The sequence below is a fragment of the Typopeltis vanoorti genome, chromosome 12 (assembly GCF_054136105.1).
Source record: "Typopeltis vanoorti isolate ZY-2024b chromosome 12, IOZ_Tvanoo_1.0, whole genome shotgun sequence".
Lineage (NCBI taxonomy): Eukaryota > Metazoa > Arthropoda > Arachnida > Uropygi > Thelyphonidae > Typopeltis > Typopeltis vanoorti.
This window is the reverse complement of record NC_143560.1, coordinates 34,315,536-34,335,000: the sequence shown is the minus strand read 5'-3', so window position 1 is coordinate 34,335,000 and position 19,465 is coordinate 34,315,536. Positions and strand designations below refer to the sequence as shown.

At 34.6% G+C, this 19,465-nt stretch overlaps 1 protein-coding gene across 1 annotated transcript in view; it reads right to left on the bottom strand.

Moving 5' to 3' along the window:
* The window catches only part of LOC150100680 (phospholipid-transporting ATPase VD), a 292,342-nt gene that overhangs the window by 28,603 nt on the left and 244,274 nt on the right, over positions 1 to 19,465 (bottom strand). Inside the window, exons 17-18 of the mRNA XM_090401109.1 lie at positions 18,679 to 18,733; positions 13,122 to 13,324 (exon numbers count right to left, since the gene is read on the bottom strand). Of these exons, the coding sequence (XP_090257235.1) occupies positions 13,122 to 13,324; positions 18,679 to 18,733 (258 nt within the window). The remainder of the gene's footprint in view (positions 1 to 13,121; positions 13,325 to 18,678; positions 18,734 to 19,465) is intronic.

Below are 19,465 nucleotides of genomic sequence, written 5' to 3'. Positions count from 1 at the left end.
AGACCAACCTTATTTTGGATGATATTACAATGATACCATGTGGATACTAGGAGGCTCAGCTGTGTTTAAGCTAGTGGCAAGTTTTCTGCATTTGCTTTTTACAAAATCAGATTTTTTGGACAGCATTTTGTAGTGGGCTACAGTGCACGCCAAGCACAAAGCAGGAGTTCTGATTTCAAGCCACATGTGATTATGCTGATTTTTTTTTTTTGGACTGCCTTGAAACAGGTTGGAAAACTAAGACTTTGATAGTAATTAGGTATAGAGTGGAATAAAAGATGTAGGTCATCTCTTATTCTACTCAAAATCTCCAGAACAGGCACTGTTTTGTTTCAATGAATTGATATCCAATCACTCTCCTTTCTGCTAAGTAGACTTAGTGGAAAGCAGAAACACAAGCAGCAGCAACTACTCGCCAGCCTTTTAGTCTACCAAACCTACTTTCCTTTCTCTTTCATCCTATCTACCTCTTTTTCTTGAAGAGCTTTCTTCATGAAGAACTCCCATCTATAGCCATTCAAAAATGAATATCAATGGATTTCTTTTCTCTCGCTTAACCACTGTCAACACATAGCATTAATATGATATAGATTCTGAAATCCTTCACGTATGGAGTTGATGGGGGAAAAACCATCCTCTGGAACAATCATCCCCATAGTTTCCCTAAGGCATGAAACCCTTAATATATCTGTTTTAATATATATATATATATATATATATATATATATATATATTAAAAAAATAATTAAGTACTCGATATAGATATTTTGCTCTAGTTTTCAAATTTACATGGTAGCTTTTCGAAATGGGTGTAAATGCATCCATTTGGAAATTTACCATGTTATTTAGACTGCTCTGTATACTGCGACTTATTGGTTCCTTAAGTACATATTAAGAATGCATTGCAACAATAACAGTGACAAAAAACAACCTGCTATAGCAAATCAAATGCTGTAGTATTTGATTACTAACCCTATACTTTTGGTCAAGGGTAATATTTCTTATCATAGACAAGTCCAACTATATACAGTATATGTGTGGATGTAGTAGCATATCAGAAATACGTGCTCAATCAATTGAAATCAAGGATTGAATGACAGCTTACTGGCAACATTTCTTTCTTAGCAAGCAGGTGTCATCTGACATCAACCATCCTTTATAATTTAGGGTTTAGCTTATCACCTACTTTTAACTCTGGATTAATGTTCAATATCTTGGATAAATGAATCTATTTACATAACCATGCTAATAAAATAATTTATGTTTATTCTGATATAGTTATTAAAATTCTTAACAAGTTTTAAGTTGTAGATATCAGAATAATTAATCCTATAAGATGGAATAACCTATTATAAGTTATTGGGAACAGCCAATTCAGCCAATTCATTTTGCTAAGCACTGATGACATGGGAATTGAATATAAGTTTCTGCTCACTATTATTATTATTGTACCCTCCATGGAGTCAGAAGACTAAGCATGGGGGGGAGGTTTCATTAATTCAACAGATTTATCATATTGAATCTTAAAATCCTTAACACTCTTTGCATTGACAATTCTCCATCTAAAAAAAACTACTCCTCACACCCTTCTTCACCACACTCATATATAACTTCCAGGGATGACCTCTGGGTTTTCCCTTCTTGTTTTCTAATCTTTTTATATCTCAATTGGAATAATCTGATAAAATTTTCTCACTAACTTAAATGTCTATCATATCACCTCTTTTCCTCCTATCTGCATACTACAAATGTTACAACATACAAGTGTTGCATACACCTGATTATTAAAAAATTAAATAAAAACTAGACAGTTAGCTAGTAACAGTATCTATAGTGACTGACTGACTTTATACCAAATTTATGGTTTATATTTGATTTAATAATTGAGTACAACCTGATAATGCTAAACCAAACCTGAAGCAACAATAATTTTTACTGCTCCATCTTTTTTGCTTTTCCCTACTTTTTCCCTACTGAGCAGAAAGAGTTGGTGTCCATTTCATTAGTGAAATTGTAAAATTCGATGCAGTAGATTTTTTCCCTTTTCTTGCATCGACTTTTACAGAGGTCACATCTCGTAAACACACTAAACTAACTTTGTATTAATGTTGTAAATAATCTTAAAAGCCCATGTATTTAACCCCAAGGAATTAACATGCAAGATTGTACAAAACAGAAAATGTCTAAAAATGTAAGGTTCAAGGGCAATGCCTTAGAAATCGGCATTGTATTAATGTCGGAATTTATATATAGCGTAAGTGAATTTTATTGTGCTCAAAGTTAGCCTGATACCTCCTTCAAGGTCAGTGATAAAAGGGCAGTATACTTCTGTAATAGTTCTGCCTTTTTGAAAATAGGATTAAGTGTGCATATTGGGTCAGAACTAAAAGTGAGCTTTTACGTGAAGCTCAAAGCAGTTTGCGCGGGAGTGTTAAGGGGTCTTGACTCTTCATCCAAAGACCTGAGAAAATTGTATAAAAGTCATCTAAGAATGAAGAAAGAGGTTGACACCAGAGAAAAAGGAAGGAAGGGAGGGAGACAAGAGAGAACTTCAGAAGGAGTCAATCTACCATGTTCATCAGTCCGGTTGAAGTCGCGAAGGACAGCCAATGGAGTTGTGAACCTACCGAGGGAGAAGAGGTGCAGGACCAGCATGCATTCCCAATAAGACAATCTGCTGAGTGCCTTGATCATCGGACACCCTTCGGCCGATTCATAGACATCGGGAAAAATGTGCTCCAGGCCCCACGAGTCATTCCGAGTGAGATGACGGTGACAACGGAATCTCTGCATGAAAGTAAAAACCTGAAACGGAAGAGAAGCACATGGAACCTAAGAAGGAACTAGGAACGAGTGCATAATAGAGTTAAAGAAGACATATGAGTTAATTTCATTGTGTTTGATTATGGTGTGTGAACCTATCTGAGAAGGGCTGATACATTTCTTTAAGAGTTGTTATAACTAGTCTAAGAATAGTTTGTCTGCAAGTTATAGTTACAATTATTAGTTACAAGTAACAGAGCATGATATTCCTTGAATTGTAATGGGCTGATAGTTTTTTTTTGAATGTTGATAAAATATAATATGTTGCATGACTGTGCAATTTCTAAATGTTAAATTGTTCTAATTTTTAAGCTTAAAGTGAAGTATGAGAGAATCTTTCCCTATTGATTTTGTATAATTACAGTTTAGTGTAAATAAATGTTTGATTTGTTTATAAAGTGTGCCGTCTGATCTTTAAGCAATGCACTGTTTCGAGAAAAAAAAACGAACCTGTAAGTGAAGGAATTTTAATGTTAGCCATGACTTTAGGATAATTTCAGAGTGAACTCTACTGGAAGTATTATTATATCTTATACCACAAGGAGAGCACTGGTGGCACAGTCGATTAAACTAAATAAATTTCCAGAGTTCTCCCGGTATAGGAAAAATACTAAAAGTAGAGTAAAGTTAATAAAGAATAGGAAGCTAAAGTATTAAAGGATAGAGTTAAAAGGCAGTAGAAATAAAGTGATAAAAGTAATAATAAGAATAATAACAATAAATAAGTAGACACACATAAAGATAGAGTAACATTTACAATGGCACAGCTAAGATTACAAAATGAATTGAAAATAATAAATTGCAGGATGAAAATTATAATTATCACATTAACTTCTAAAATATCTTAAGTTTTTTTTAGAGGCCAAATAGAAATTATTTAGATAAGGTTGGTTTTCTTGATGGCTGTTTTTGAAAAATACCAATTTACATACTAACAATTCACTCTTAACAAACAAAAAATAACATTACTTTTTATTGTTTGTGCATCCTGACACAAACAATAAAAAGTACATTAAATTTTAGTAATTTCAATTCATATGGCTAATATTGTAAACCAATTTCCCATTTCAGTTTGTCCAACTGGACCTTAATCATGTAGTTGTTCAAAATTAGTGGAGTTACTGAGCGCGCACTTTGCAAAAGTATATCATCCAGGTGGTGACGTTGAAAAAATGAAGGAACCATTAGTTTATATGGGAATTGTGATGAATGAAGTGGAGGTGAATAGTCTATTACAGAACCTTAATGTGAATACATCTGTGGGATTGGATGGTATACCGGCACAGGTCTTGCATGAAGCGGCTAATGAATTATCAGTGCCCTTGACCATGTTGTTTAATCTGAGTCTCAGGTCTGGCTTAGTCCAGAAGACGTGGAAAGAGGGGAAAATAGTTTCACTGCATAAAGGAGGATCCAAGACTATGGTTGCAAATTACCGACCGATCAGCATATCGGGAGTCGTTGTCAAGGTCTTGGAGAAAGTAGTCAAGGGAAAAATACAGGAATGGATTGATGAAAATGAGATACTGTACAGAGGACAGCATGGCTTTGTGAAGGGTAGATCATGCCTCAGTAACTTGCTCAAGTTTTATAACAAGGTGACGGCTGAACTGGATAAGGGAAATGGGTTTACAGTGATACTGCTGGACCTGGCAAAGGCGTTTGACAGGATACCACATGGAATTCTAATCTGTAAACTACAACATATGGGAATGGATATAGGGTTGGTGAGATGGATAGCTGGGTGGTTGATGGAGAGATATCAAAGAGTAGTTTATTCAGGAGTAGAGTCCAAAAAACGGCCTGTGACTAGTGGTGTGCCACAGGGTTCTGTTCTTGGACCACTGCTGTTTAATCTGTTCATTAACGATATAGGGAAGGGTCTAAGTGGGAAAGTTCATTTGTTCGCTGATGATGCAAAGTTGGGTAGGGCGATAGTGAATGCAGAAGATGTCAAAGTCTTGCAAGATGACTTAGATAGATTGGAGTTCTGGACTAAGGAGAATGGATGTCAATTTAATGTGACAAAATGTAAGGTTATGCATTTCGGAGTGAAAAGATTAGCAGCAGTATACCACATTAGTGGAACTGTACTCCAAGAGATTGATGAGGCCAGGGACTTGGGAGTGTTGGTGGATAGGGAGATGAAGTTTAGGGGGCACATTGCGAAAGTAGCTAAATCAGCTCATCAACTCACTTGGTTGTTGAAAAATACCTTGACGAGCAGAGAAAAACAAGTTATTGTACCTCTGTACTGAGCCCTGATAAGACCTCATCTCGACTACTGTGCCCAGATTTGGTCACCTCGGTTCCTTCTTGATGGGGAGGAGGTTGAGAGGATCCAGAGGTGAGTGACTAAGATGATAGCAGGTCTATGGAATGAACCATATGAGAACAGGTTGAAGATTTGTGGGTTGCAGAAACTAGTTGATAGGCGGAAAAGGGGAGACATGATTGATACATTCAAATTGCTAAAAGGATTCTATAGGATTAATTCAGATGATATTTTTGAGATCAGGACTGGTGGTGGGAGAACTAGGGGACACCCATGGAAGCTGGGCAAGAGCGTGGTTAGCAGGGGTGTTAGAGCTGGGTTCTTTACTTTTAGAGTGGTAAATGAGTGGAATAAGCTGCCAGAGTCTGTTGTGGGTGCTATGACAGTGAGCGAGTTCAAGGCAAGGTATGATAGATACTGTGAGAATGTTGAACAGTTGTGTGAACATGATGTTTAGGGCCTCCCTCGATGAGTCTAAGGACTCCTGGAGTAGCCCGTGGGAGTAATAATAATAATAATAATAATAATAAAAAAAGGTCCAATCTAAACTACCTCAACTTAGACATATTTACACTTGATCTAGAAATACTTTTTTTATGAAAACTTTGTAAACAAAGCAGGAATGAACATATATATATACTAACACCATGTAATGTACAGTATAACAGCCAGGGAGAATGAAGTTAACTTTTAAAATGCATAAATTGTTCATTGATGATAAAAGTACAAAACTAATTACTCTGTGTTGGAAGTTTTCTCACTTCGTTATACTATAAATTAAAGATGCCAAGAAATTATATTCTTGGTTTAATTCTTTATCCAAGTGTAAGCAAACAAAGTTTACACCTGAAGTATTTTCAGGACTGGGCAACTCGTATATAGAAGCTAATAACTTCACATCACTTGCCTTAGTATTCCATAATGCAAAGCACATATGTGATATAATGCATAGCATCATACATGTCCTTACAGACATGTATGATCTTTATTGAGGTCTCATCAGTGGGAGCCAGATCCAGAAGTGATACCAAGATTGAAGTAATGAAGATGTCATATTTCCATATACAAATAGCCAAAAGGTATTACACCTTATTATTAAAATACTCTGGATTAGAGATAGTTGGAAGATTTTCCTACTTGGCTATACCATAAATTAAAGATGCCAAGAAATTATATTCTTGGTTTAATCCTTTATCCAAGTGTAAGGAAAGTACTTGAAGTAATTTCAGGACTGGGCAACTCGTATATAGAAGCTAATGACTTCACATCACTTGCCTTAGTATTTCATAATGCAAAGCACATATCCTTATGGACATGTATGATCTGGTCTGGGTAGTGACTCTTTCCATAATGCACAGCATCCTGCATGTCCATAAGGATATATGCTTTGCATTATGGGATACTAAGGAGTTTCCAAGTCCTGAAATTACTTCAGGTGCAAATTTTGTTTGTGTACACTTGGATAAAGGATTAAACCAAGAATATAATTTCTCATCATCATCATCATCAAATTCCTGCCATGTACAATCAAGGGGTGTACAGGATATGACAGTACTACATGAAAAATTTACATCATTACTAACTTCCTATCTACAATTTTCCTCCAAATCAGTCTGTTACTTGTCAAGACTCCAACATTATCAGATCTTATATTTCTATCGTCTAAGGCACTTTGTACCGTATCAATCCACCTATATCTTGGTCTTCCTCTGGATCATTTTCCTGCCAACCTGGCAGAGAACACTTGTTTTGCTAATCTTTCCTCTCCCATTCTATTTAAGTGACCATAACACCTGAGATTAGCTCTGCTAACGCATTCCTTGATGCTGACAATGTCAAGTTATTTCCTAATATCCTCATTTTTAATATGATATTGCCATTGATGCCATCTGTTCACGCCTCTAATCTTTCTCAGGACTCTCATATCTGTGGTCTCTAGTCTTTGGTCAAGTGTTTTACTTCTGACCCAGCTCTCAGATCCATAAGTTAAAACTGGTTTGAACACTGTCTTGTATACAGCTAATTTAGTGTTCCGACTAATTTCTCCCTTATTCCATATGAATTTATTCAATTGACTTCCCACCATACCAGCTTTGCTGATTCTGTTGTCTATTTCTATATTTAATTTACCATCTTCAGTAAAAATCGTGCCTAAATAGCTGAAATGTTTTACTTGTTCCACAGGTTCTCCATTCACAACACAGTTGACATTTTCAGCGATTCAGCCTATTTTCATTGTCTTTGTCTTTTTATTGCTGACCTTCATACCATATCTATTACAACAGCTATTCAATTTAGTCAGAGAATCTTGCAGACTTGTAGCGGATTTATTTAGAAGTATAACATCATCCGCATAAAGCAAAGAGCTGACATTAACATCTCCAATTTTGATATCAGGTTTAATACCACTTTCCTTCATAATGTGATCCATATAGATAATGAATAACAGAGGGGATAATGTACATCCTTGTCTCACACCAGATTTAACATTAAACCATCTTCCTGTACTTCCTTCAATTCTAACTGCTGACTTACAACTCAAATAAAGACTAAGTATTGCTTGATATAATGCCCCATTGACACCATATAACTGCAGCGTATTGAATAGCTTCTCTCTTGGCACCTTGTCATATGCCTTTTCCAAATCGACAAAACTTAAATACAGATCTTTGTTATATTCCCATGCTTTCTCGACTATTTGTCGTAAAGTGAAGATCTGATCCTGACAGCCTCTATTTGGCCTGAATCCAGCTTGTTCTTCACCAAACTTTTCTTCCACAATTCTTCTCAACCGTTTCTCAAGTATACTTGCATAGAACTTGCCAGGAACACTCAGTAGGGAAATACCTCTGTAATTCTCACATTCAGTTTTATTTCCCTTTTTATATATGGGTACTATGAGAGCTCTACTCCAATCATCGGGAATTCGTCCCTCAGTCCAGGCTTTCTGAACTATGCAGTGCAGCCACTGCAAGACTCTTATACCACCATACTTCAGCATTTCTGGTCGAATATCATCTACTCCTGCTGCCTTTCCACATTTCAAGCCTTTGATGGCTTTTTCTACTTCAAGTATGGATATGTAATCCTGACTGCATGTCTGGTCAGTGTTTTTTACCACTGTGCTGTCATCACTGCTTGTTTCATTTTGAAGTTTTTCAAAGTAATTACTCCATACTTCAAGGATATCTTTTTCTCCTGTTTTCATGTCACCTTTATCATCTCTAACTCCTTTTACAGCACTCTTTCCTCCATTCCTAAGCTTCTTCAACAACCTCCAGAATATTTTGCCACCTTCTTTATATTTATTTTCTATATTCTTGCCAAAGTCCTCCCATGTCTTTTGTTTAGCTAGTTTTACACACTGTTTAGCTTTCTTACATTTGTCTCTGTATTCCGTAAGAGTAAAAGCTGACTTATTTGCCAGGAACTTTTGATATGCTTTCTTCTTTTCCTTCACTGCCTCTTTAACTTCCTGTGTCCACCAGGGAGTTCTGATTTTTTTATCCTTGCACACAACCTCATCACATGCCTCTCTGGCAGAATCAATCAATGTTTTCTTCAGAGTTTGCCACCGAATCTCCAAGGTTTGATTCCAGTTCTCAAACTCTTTCATTTTCTTTTCAATAATCTTTCTGTATTTTAGTCTACAGTTCACATCTGAGAGCTGCTCAACTTTTATTCGCTTTAAAACTTTCTTACATGTTATTCTTTTCAATATGAAATTCAATTTTATCCTGCTCAAGACTAAATAGTGATCACTTCCAATTTCAAATCCTCTGTACACTGGTGTCCTGCACCATGGAGAAAACATCACTATCAACAATAACATAGTCAATGAGACTTTTCTTATTCCTAGCCTCTTCTCTCCATGTGAATTTGTGCACATTTTTATGTTGGAACATGGTGTTAGTAATAACCAGTCCATGTCCTGAGCAGAAATCCAACAGATATTTGCCATTATTATTAGCTTTGCTCTTTTCTCCAAATTTTCCCAAAATATTTTTTATATGTCTCACAATGATTTCCTACTCTGCTATTCAGATCTCCAACAAGGACTAACTTTTCCTTTCATTGTGTCAGTTGCTTTTTCTAAAGCCTCAAAAAATTCCTCCACTTCTACCTTAGTAGAACCTTCTGTGGGACCATAGGCACAAATAAGCCTCATTGTCCAGTTCCCCATTCTCATGTTTGCCCACATTACTCTACTTGAGACTGACTGCCATTCAAGAAGATTAGCCTCGTATTTTGTGTTGAATACTATGGCTATTCCTTCTTTTCCTTGATTGTCATTGCCTGAATATAACATTTTATATTTATTGCTCAGAAAGATCTCACCAGTTTTGGTCTTTTTTGTTTCAGTCACCCCTATTATGTCGATCTGGTACTTATCTAATTCCTCAGCTAGCTCCATTTCTTTGCCATTCAGGCTTCTTATATTGATAGTACCGATCTTTAACTCTGGTGATTTTGAGTTGGGGTGTGTTTTCAGATTTGTTCCAGTAGCTGACTTTTCGTTGTTCACCCTGGTTCCCTGGCGAAAACAACGGGGGCCTTGTTTAACCGGGTGACGCCCCAGCCGGCATGAAATTTTGTCATGTTGTACATCATTTTTTATTTTGGTTTAACCAATAAGAATACAATTTGGTCGGCTAAATCCCAAATTGCCAGCCCATCCTCGTTCGTTCAGTATCAAAGTAGATACCCAACAGGGTGCACCACGAGAAGGTGAGGATTGGACATTAGGTCAGAAGCCCTGGTCGGTTCTCCGCATTCCTTTAAAGGCTATGTGGAGGTCTCCTCTCAGTTATACAGCTTTGACCCTTAAGCACCCCGAATATAATTTCTTGGTATCTTTAATTTTATAGTATAACTAAGTGGAAAAACTTCCAACATCTATCTCTAATCCAGAGTATTTTAATAATAAGGTGTAACACCTTTTGGCTACCTATATATGGAAATATGACCTGCATTACTTCAACCTTGGTATCACTTCTGGGTCTGACTCTCACTGAATGAAACCTCAATAAAGTTCAAAATCGGTCTGGGTAGTGACCCTTCCCATAATGCATAGCATCACACATGTTCATAAGGATATGTGCTTTGCATTATGGGATACTAAGGGAAGTGATGTGAAGTCATTAGCTTCTACACACGAGTTGTCCAGTCCTGAAATTACTTTAGGTGCAAACTTTGTTTGTTTGCACTTGGATAAAGGGATTAAACCAAGAATATAATTTAATTTCTTGGCATCTTTAATTTATAATTACCCTGTGATCAATCATTTGCAGAACTGCCAATTTATGAGAATAGAGCAACAAGCATGAGAGAGAGAAAATGCTCCTGGGAATTAATCAATCAAATATAGGAGAACCCTGAAAATGCTTCATTAGGATTCATATCAACTGTTACCATGCCAATAAGCCATAACTTTTCATGAATGACTGATTAACAAGTCACGTTTTAATAGAAAAGTCTTGCTGTATTCCAAGGAATGTATCAAATAAGAAAGGCTTCAGTATACTGAACTGGCTGCCAAGATTACCATAAGTTATGTAGCAATTTGCAGAATCCTGAAGTAATATAAAGCCAATTTTAACCAAGATTTTAATCACAGATGTGAGAAGAACACTCTCTTTCAGCTAAAACAGCAAATGAAAAATGGAAGATTTTCCACTCACCCCGGGAGAGTCATTTCGGATTCATGAACTGAAAAGTGACTGCGCATACCAGTCTATGTTGTTTGATCAATATATGAACTGCACTCCTATGCCAACAATACATAACTAAATAATCAAATAAATGTTTATATTTTCAAATTTTTGCAACGATGGTTATATTCAAAATGAAAAACATAAACATTTATTTGATTATTTAGTTATTTATATTTATAATATAAATATACATATAAATATACATATAATATAAATATAAATTTATTTATTTATAAATAAATTTATAAATAAATAAATATAAATATACTGATATTTATTATGCAACATGTTATCTCTATTATGGTGGATGCTTTTGTACATCTAAGATGAAATTGACATTACCTAATGGGATACTGAAGCTTCATGAATACATAAAGCCAAGAAACTAAAACCTCTTCCCCTTTCCAAATTTGACTAAGATATTTCAAGCAATTCATATTTAAAACCCACTTTCATGGTCACATTGAATACCAGTACTCTGATTAACAGCAATAAGAGTCATAAACTTCTTATAGTCAGCTATATTTAGAAATAATTCCGATGTGAAAAAATAACATTAAGGGCAGTTCAGTTTTAACATATGAGTGCTAAAATTAGTCCAACATGCAAAATCTTACATGAATGAATGAATACTCTTATTTTAACCAGCTAATTAGGATAGACTTAATGGCAGATGTTTCACTCCCTAATCTATTTATATCAAATTTTTCCTGGAAGATTTGTGCAACATGAGGCAATAGTGAAAGATTTCTTTTGAGAGTTTCTCTGGATGTTTATTTCATGGTAATAAGCATGCCTTCGAGGACTTTACTGTGCTGCACGATGTTAACAAAATCTACAGGATTCCTTAAAATCTGCACATGATCCTCAGATGTTTAAAAATATATATACATATGACCTAGCTGATATAGTTGGGATCTTGAATTTGTTTTGGACAAGAATTTATATGTTTACCTTTTTCAGCTAATAGCAACAACAACATGCAGGATGTCCCTTATATGATACATACAAAAAAAAAGGTGCTGTTGATTATTGATAATAGCACTTCACGATATAAACAACACCAAGAGAGGAAGAAATAAATTCATTATTGAACTTACTAATATTTCACTGATTTTCTAACTGGCATCTTCAGAATGCAAATTATAACTGTGACAAGCATACAAGCACTAAACTAAATCATTAAAAACAATTCAAATTGTAACGGACATATAACTGATATCGTAACATGGCACTCTCTATGGGCTGGATAGTCATAAAGTTGATTTGGAGAAGTCAGGCTATCTGGTCTCAAAGTGACTCTCTACCAGATCCTTGGCAAATTAATGCAGCCATACTTGTTGAGGTGGAGGAGAAATTCATAGAAGATGAATGTAAGAGTATCCAGAGCATAGGTAGCTAGTTCAGACTTTTCATACAGATGATCATGGATATAATTTTTGTGTTCTTCAAGGTGGATGTTAACTGATTTACCAGTCTGTTCAAAGTAAGACAAACTGTAGCCAAAAGAAACTTTATACAGAAGTAGCTAGCTGAATGAGTGGTTTCAAAGTGGCATGGAGATCATACTAGTTTCTTCTCTTTCACTCCCACTATCCAACTTCTATATGGAATGTTTTGAAAACCAAGCACCCAACACAGCTACACTCAAACCAACATCATCTTTTTAGCTAATGACTACTATCTCTGTATAAGATAGATAATATATTGTCCTTCCTGCAACACACACACAACACACAGGAAAACTGTTCTCAGCCCATATATTATATTGCAGAAATCAGAATAAACAGCTCAGGTTCTCTACAAATATGATCTCTATGCCTGCAGTTTGTCCTGCTTTGGACAGAAAACTAATGTGCTATGCAGAAGTCATTTCAGGCCAAAAATACTATTTTTTAGAGTTAGTAATGGCTATGAAACATCCTCCTAACTTCAACAGATAGCTGCATTCACCTGCCAACAATTTGGGCAACTGTCATTTTAAGATTAACCCCTACTTAATTGTAATACTTCTTTTAATCAACATTAAAACTTATTGTTGTGTGTAAACTGGCTTGAAATCCAGCAAATTATAAACCAGTTAATAAATATCCTTTTATAATTTAGCTTTGTTTGGTGTTGGAATATCATTAAAAATTAAAATAAGTTATGAATAGCATCCAATACTTAAGCTTATTAGTCCGGTCTTCATTTGACTGGACCTAATACAGCTTCTGTAATAGTTTCATGCAGGCTTTTAACAAACTGTCCTTATACATAAATGAAAAATACAAAATTACATTTAAAGAATAGAAAATTACTTCACTTACAGCATTTTTGTAGAAAAAATACAGAATTGTGCGTGCTAAACGATCATAACACCAATGACCATGAACTAATAAAAGACGCTCTAGATAACGGAAACGAGCTAATGCAAAGTCACTGGCCATTACTGCTTGCATTCCTTCCTGTCCGCTTATTCCTATACCTACATCAGCAGTTTGAATCATGCTAACATCATTAGCACCATCACCTAAAATGTTATAAACAAAAATTGTTTAAAATGGTTAAGAGGATGATGTCGTGTTTAAAAAATTATGATAACATATATATCAAATATTCTAAATGCTACAAAATAAACAGGTATCAAGAAAATCATCTCTCTCTCTCTCTCTGAGAAAATAACATTTCCCAAAAATTCAGCTTTATATTTTAACAATGAAGAGTGTGTCTATTTTAATATTATGAATTTAATAAATTTTAAATTGTTGAATATTAAACAATTTAATAATGCCCAACCTTTTCCCATAGAGGAACCACATTCAAAGGTTAGATTTGTTTTTGCAAGCTACACTGAGAGCTTTAAGAAATCCATGATAAAATTTTTTTTAATATAACTTATTTTTGTTTTTAAATGCTCATTTTATAAAATTTACAACTTTAAAAGAATAACTGGTTTTCATTATTAAGGTAAATATATAATGATTATGCATCCAGAATCGAAAAATATTCAAAAAATTTATCAAGTACAGCAAACATTACCATTTATTGAACAAAATATTTAATGAGATTACTAAGGCTGAATATTTTCAGATAAATTGTCCAAAATTGGGTTGAAAATTTGTGATGCCAATTCTCAATACAGAATAAAGAAGCTCATCTCTTATTCTATTTCTTTTAAAATATTCATCTGATTTCATGCATGAAGAAAAGAAATTTGTTCAAACACACATTGATACAAACAAAACAGCCATTTTCATGACATCTGTTTTTTTTTTTTTTAATAGCATAACATTTTCAGATGGGAGAATCCTGTAGAATTCAAGTAGTTTATTTTTGCAATCCACATACTTATTTTTGAACCAACGCTTTGACTTGCAACTTGAATAATTTCAAGTTGCAAGTCACATAAATGAGTTTATGAGAACACATTTAACCACTGTACTGGCCTTGATGTGTGCACACATCAATAAACACATGGATGCAAGATGTCCATTGAAAATAGCATGAATATGAAGCTTATATTTTTTATATATTTTATTCATGTAGCTGTTTGGGTGGTTAAAGAAACAATATAACCCTTTGATTTGACTAAGCCATCTATCTCACTGCATGATGTAAAAATTACATCCTCATGTTCAGCTTCAATTTCTGAAAGAAACTTTCGCAACATATAGTGATTAAGGACAATTCCAATCAGAGGTTCAGCTCTAATATTTATCATTTTCTTCATTATTCTACTCTTAAGGCTAATGTTTTTATCATATTTTTTGTATACTGTCAGTTGTAACTCCTACCAGGTTTTTAACAGTTATTCCTAACTTTTCGACAGAAAGTGAGGATTAACTATTAAAAAAATTTTCAAAAAGATTTTCATCTGTAGTTGTTTTGTACATGCTCTGTAGATCAGATAAATCTTCAACTAGTGCAAAATCACTTATATCGCTACTGTCATCGAGTGGCACATAAATATTTGTTGTATATTTTTTAAAAGTTCAAATTCTTTCTGGTGTTAGATACTGAATGGAGAACTTCTTAACAAGTTATTCATTCAGGATCTAACAAGTAAGCTTTACAAAATTACAAAGAAATTTGCATAATACCTGCTTACCAGCGGAAGGTGAGAAACACCTAAGTTGTTGTATATGATAGTATGTATCAGTATGATTAATATATTGGAATTTATTTATTGTAAAACAGAAAGCTAAAAATCAAGAATAATGTCAGATTAGCATTTCATGTAAAGGAATAATGGCTTAATTTATGTATTATCAAACTATCATAAAATCGTAAGTCGCTAGATAAGAAATGACTAATAGGATCAATGGTCATGCCTAAGCTGCAAGTACCTGTCGTAATGCCGAAGGCTATAGATTACGGGGAAGGCTGACATAAGCGCTTTTCCTCGAAAACAACACCTAATAGTAAGGAGGGAAAACAAGGGGATCAACCTAAGGGTGATGTAAGCTATGGATCATGCGAAAAACAATACAGAAAAGAGGGTGCTGAGAAAAAGTATTTAAGGCAATACACACCAAGCTCAAGGCTTTTTTCCTGTTTTCTTCAGGGATTTTGGAGATTGAGGACTCTCAACGAGTGATCGGAGATAGGACACACCGAGGGTGCTATGTCTATGACAGCTGGCCGTATTCATGACCTGCGCTGAGAGGTAAAACTTAACCGTTGAAACTGAATGAACTCTAACCAACCTAAAGATACATGCCTGCTCAACAGTCGCTGGTCAAACAAGGGTCGCATCGCACCCACTATTAGGGAACCAAGATAGTGAAGGTGAAAAATATGCTATTGGAACTAAACATCACCTAATAGACAGGAAAAACATAACAAGCATAGGAACATGGAATGTAAGAACTCTTCACCAGGGAAGGAGCATTGAAAATACTACTGCATGAATTAGACAACTACTGATGGGAAGTGATTGGACTCTGCAAAACCAGATGGACTGGAAAAGGAAAATTCCACCATGGACAGTACAAAATTTTAACTTCAGGCAGGGAGGACAACAAACACCAAGAATGAGTAGCACTTATATTAAAACCAAAGGCTCAAACTCTCTATTGTCCTACAATCCTATCTCACCTAGGATAATTAAAGCAAGATTTAAAACATCAATCGGATCACTAACTATTATTCAAGTATACTCGCCAACTTCGACATCATCAGAAGAAGACATTGAGGAGTTCTATATAGATTTGAAAAAAGCAGTACAGCAGACATCAAATCAAGAACTCCTAATTGTAATGGGGGACTCAAATGCAAAAGTAGGCAAAGACTGGGATACCTGGCCAAGAGTAATCAGAAAGTTCGGGTATGGAGAAAGCAATGAACATGCCGAAAGAGTGCTAAACTTCTGCTCAGATAATAGACTAACAATAACCAACACTCTCTTTAAACATCCAAAACCCCAAAGAAAATGGACATGGATATCACCAGACAGACAAACCAAGAATATGAGACTATATTATTGTAAACCAAAGATGGAAATCAAGTACCCTAAACTGCAGATCCTTCTCTGCAGATTGTGGATCAGACCATAAGCTAATATTAGCAAACCTAAGAATAAAGTTAAAATCTGAAAGCACTTTTAGATTCAAAAGGAGACTGAATATAAAAAAACTACAAGACAACAATATTCTAAGAAAATATTAACTAGAACTAGATAAAAACCTGAAGGAACTACCAAAACAGAACATAAACATTGAAGAACATTGGTGCAAATTAAAGGAAATAATATTAAATTCAGCAGAAAAAACAATAGGTTACACAAGAAAGAGAAAGTAAAAAGGAGTGGATCTCGAATGATGTAAAAAAGGTTAAGCAATCAAAGGAAAAGCATGAAACTAAAACAGCACTATAACAGAAATGAATATAATAGAGTAACCAGAGAAATTAGAAAACTAGTTAAAAGAGACAAGAATAACTGGTTAGAAGAAAAATGCAAAATGGCAGAAAAGCACAAATAGACCAAATTAGTAAGACATGGACAACAAAAATTATAATGATTAAAAACAAAGAGGGACAACTAATTGCAAGTAAAACAAAAAGAATGGCCAGATGGGAAGAATACTTCAAAAATTTATATAATAAATACAGTTCCTAGGATATTACGATTCCAGCCACTGAAATGTAAGAGGAAACAAATATCTTTACCAAAGAAATAATAGCATAGAAAAACTCAAAGCTAGGAAAGCACCTGGCATTGATCAAATACATGCAGAATTCTTAAAAGCAGGAAAGGAACAACTTTTGGAACCATTAAAAACATTATTTGAAAGGATCAACAAAAACGAAGCCATGCCTACTGATTGGACCAAATCAGTCATAACTCCTATATTCAAAAAAGGGAGATAAAACAGAATGCAATAATTACAGAGGCATTAGCCTCCTCAGTATTCCAAGTAAGGTTTTTACAAAAGTACTCCAAAAACAAATTAAGCCATATATAGAACTGGCACTAGGAGAAGAACAAGCCAGTTTCAGACTAGGGCGAAGCACAATAGATCAACTATTCACCTTAAGACAGCTAATAGAAAAGACATTAAAGTACAACCAAAGTTGCCAAATAAATTTCATAGACTTTCGTCAGGTATTTGTTTCGATCCTTAGAAGCGAACTATGGAAAACTATGGAAGAATTTGGAATTCCCAACAAAACCATAAGAATAATAAAGAATCTATATGAGAAATCTGACAGTGCAGTACAAATGGAGGACACCTTAAAACTGGTTCCACACAGAGAGCAGAGTAAGACAGGGATGCAATCTGTCACCAGACCTGTTCAATCTTACACTGGAAGAAGCAACCAGTAAGGCCTTAAACAATGAAGACTCTGGAATCAAAATGTATGGGGAAAATGTGACAAATTTAAAATTTGCAGACAACATTGCATTACTTGCAAGCACAGAAGAAAATCTACAGCGAATTTCTGATAAAATAAAGGAGGAGTATATAAAATCTGGATTAAACATAAATATAGACAAAACAAAAATTATGCAAATAGGAAAAAGAAGCACCAATATGAAAATTGAAATTGATAGTAAGAATCTAGAGCAGGTAGAAAACTTCACCTACCTTGGAGGAGTTATTGAGTACAATGGTGAAATTATAAAAGATATAAACAGACGAATCAGTCAAGCATCCCAAACTTTTGGACGACTTAATAAAATATGGAAGTCAAGAGACATCAAACAAGTAACAAAAGTAAGAATCTATGAAACAATGGTCCTCCCAATACTACTCTATGGAAGTGAATGCTGGAATCTCAAAAAGGCTGAAGAGAAAAAATTATTAGTTACTGAAATGGGTTGGCTAAGAAGATTCTTTGGAGTATCTCTGTTGGATCGACTAAGAAACGAAGACATAAGGAAATGACTAAAACAAGAAATAACAATAATAGACAAAATCCAAGAAAGAAGACTGTGATGGTTTGGCCATGTGACCAGAATGGGAACAAAAAGACTACCATCTAAAGCCCTGAATCCAATGATGAAAAATAAAAGATCCAAAGGACAGCCCAGAATTAGATGGATAGACAAAATAAAAGAGGACCTGAAAACCAAATCACAACAAGCGACACCAAACTGGACAGAATTGTTCGGACTCTCCCAGGACAGACAGAAGTGGAAAGAGTTCATTCGGTCTCATCATCATCCACATAGATGATGGAAGAGAGAAGAAGAATACAGAAACTATTTCAATATATGGTGCTAATGTGGAGAGAGGGAGGGAAATGCTGCAGGTGCTACAGGCTCCTAAGGACAATCAGTTGCCTATAAACAACATAACAGGCATGACTAGCCTAGAGAATATCAAATTTCATTAACATATATAAAAACAAAATTTCTTAATATTAAAATATTTAACTTACCAATGGCTAAAGTAAGTACATTTTGTGTTTCCTTCACCAGTTTTACAAGGGAAGCCTGAAAGAGTAATATTAAAATGATAAAGATAATTATAATTTTTTTTTAAAATAAAAAGGATTATAAATGGCACATAATATCTGATATAAAAAAGTTCTGGTTTTTGCTTGAATTACGGCTGAAACTATTAAGGCTATGATGGCAATGTATCATGTTAACTGTGTACAAGTGTGTTACTCTGGTTGTTTTAACAAGATTGTAAACCAAATTTCTGGAAGGAAAATAGCCAAATATTCTATGGATTTAAAACCAGCAGAGTTTTAAATTATCTCTGGTTGAAAAGTCATTATAAAGGTTCTTCACATCATAGATGAAGCTCAAACTTAGGTCTTTCCAGTTATAGGGTATTGTCATTATAGAGGCTTGAGTTAGTATATATCAAGCCTCTGTAATACAGAAACAATTTAGAATAGGTTGATGTAGTACTAGCCAATCTAATTTTTTTTTCAATTCTCATTGCAATCAGTATTGAAATTATTCCTTAAGACAGAAATTGTGCTATATATAATGAAAAAATATGGTGCATGATGTTATCCAGTCACAACATCAACACCAAAAAAGAAATCAAAGCAGACTCTTGGTGAAGGAAACATTAGTATTTATTATTAAGTAAGAAGTGGAACTAGATGAAAAATGAAAAATTTTTCATTTTTCATCTAGTTCCACTAGATGAAAAATTGCACAAATATCAAAATGATAACTATTTTGATTCCACTCCTTCAACAATTATAA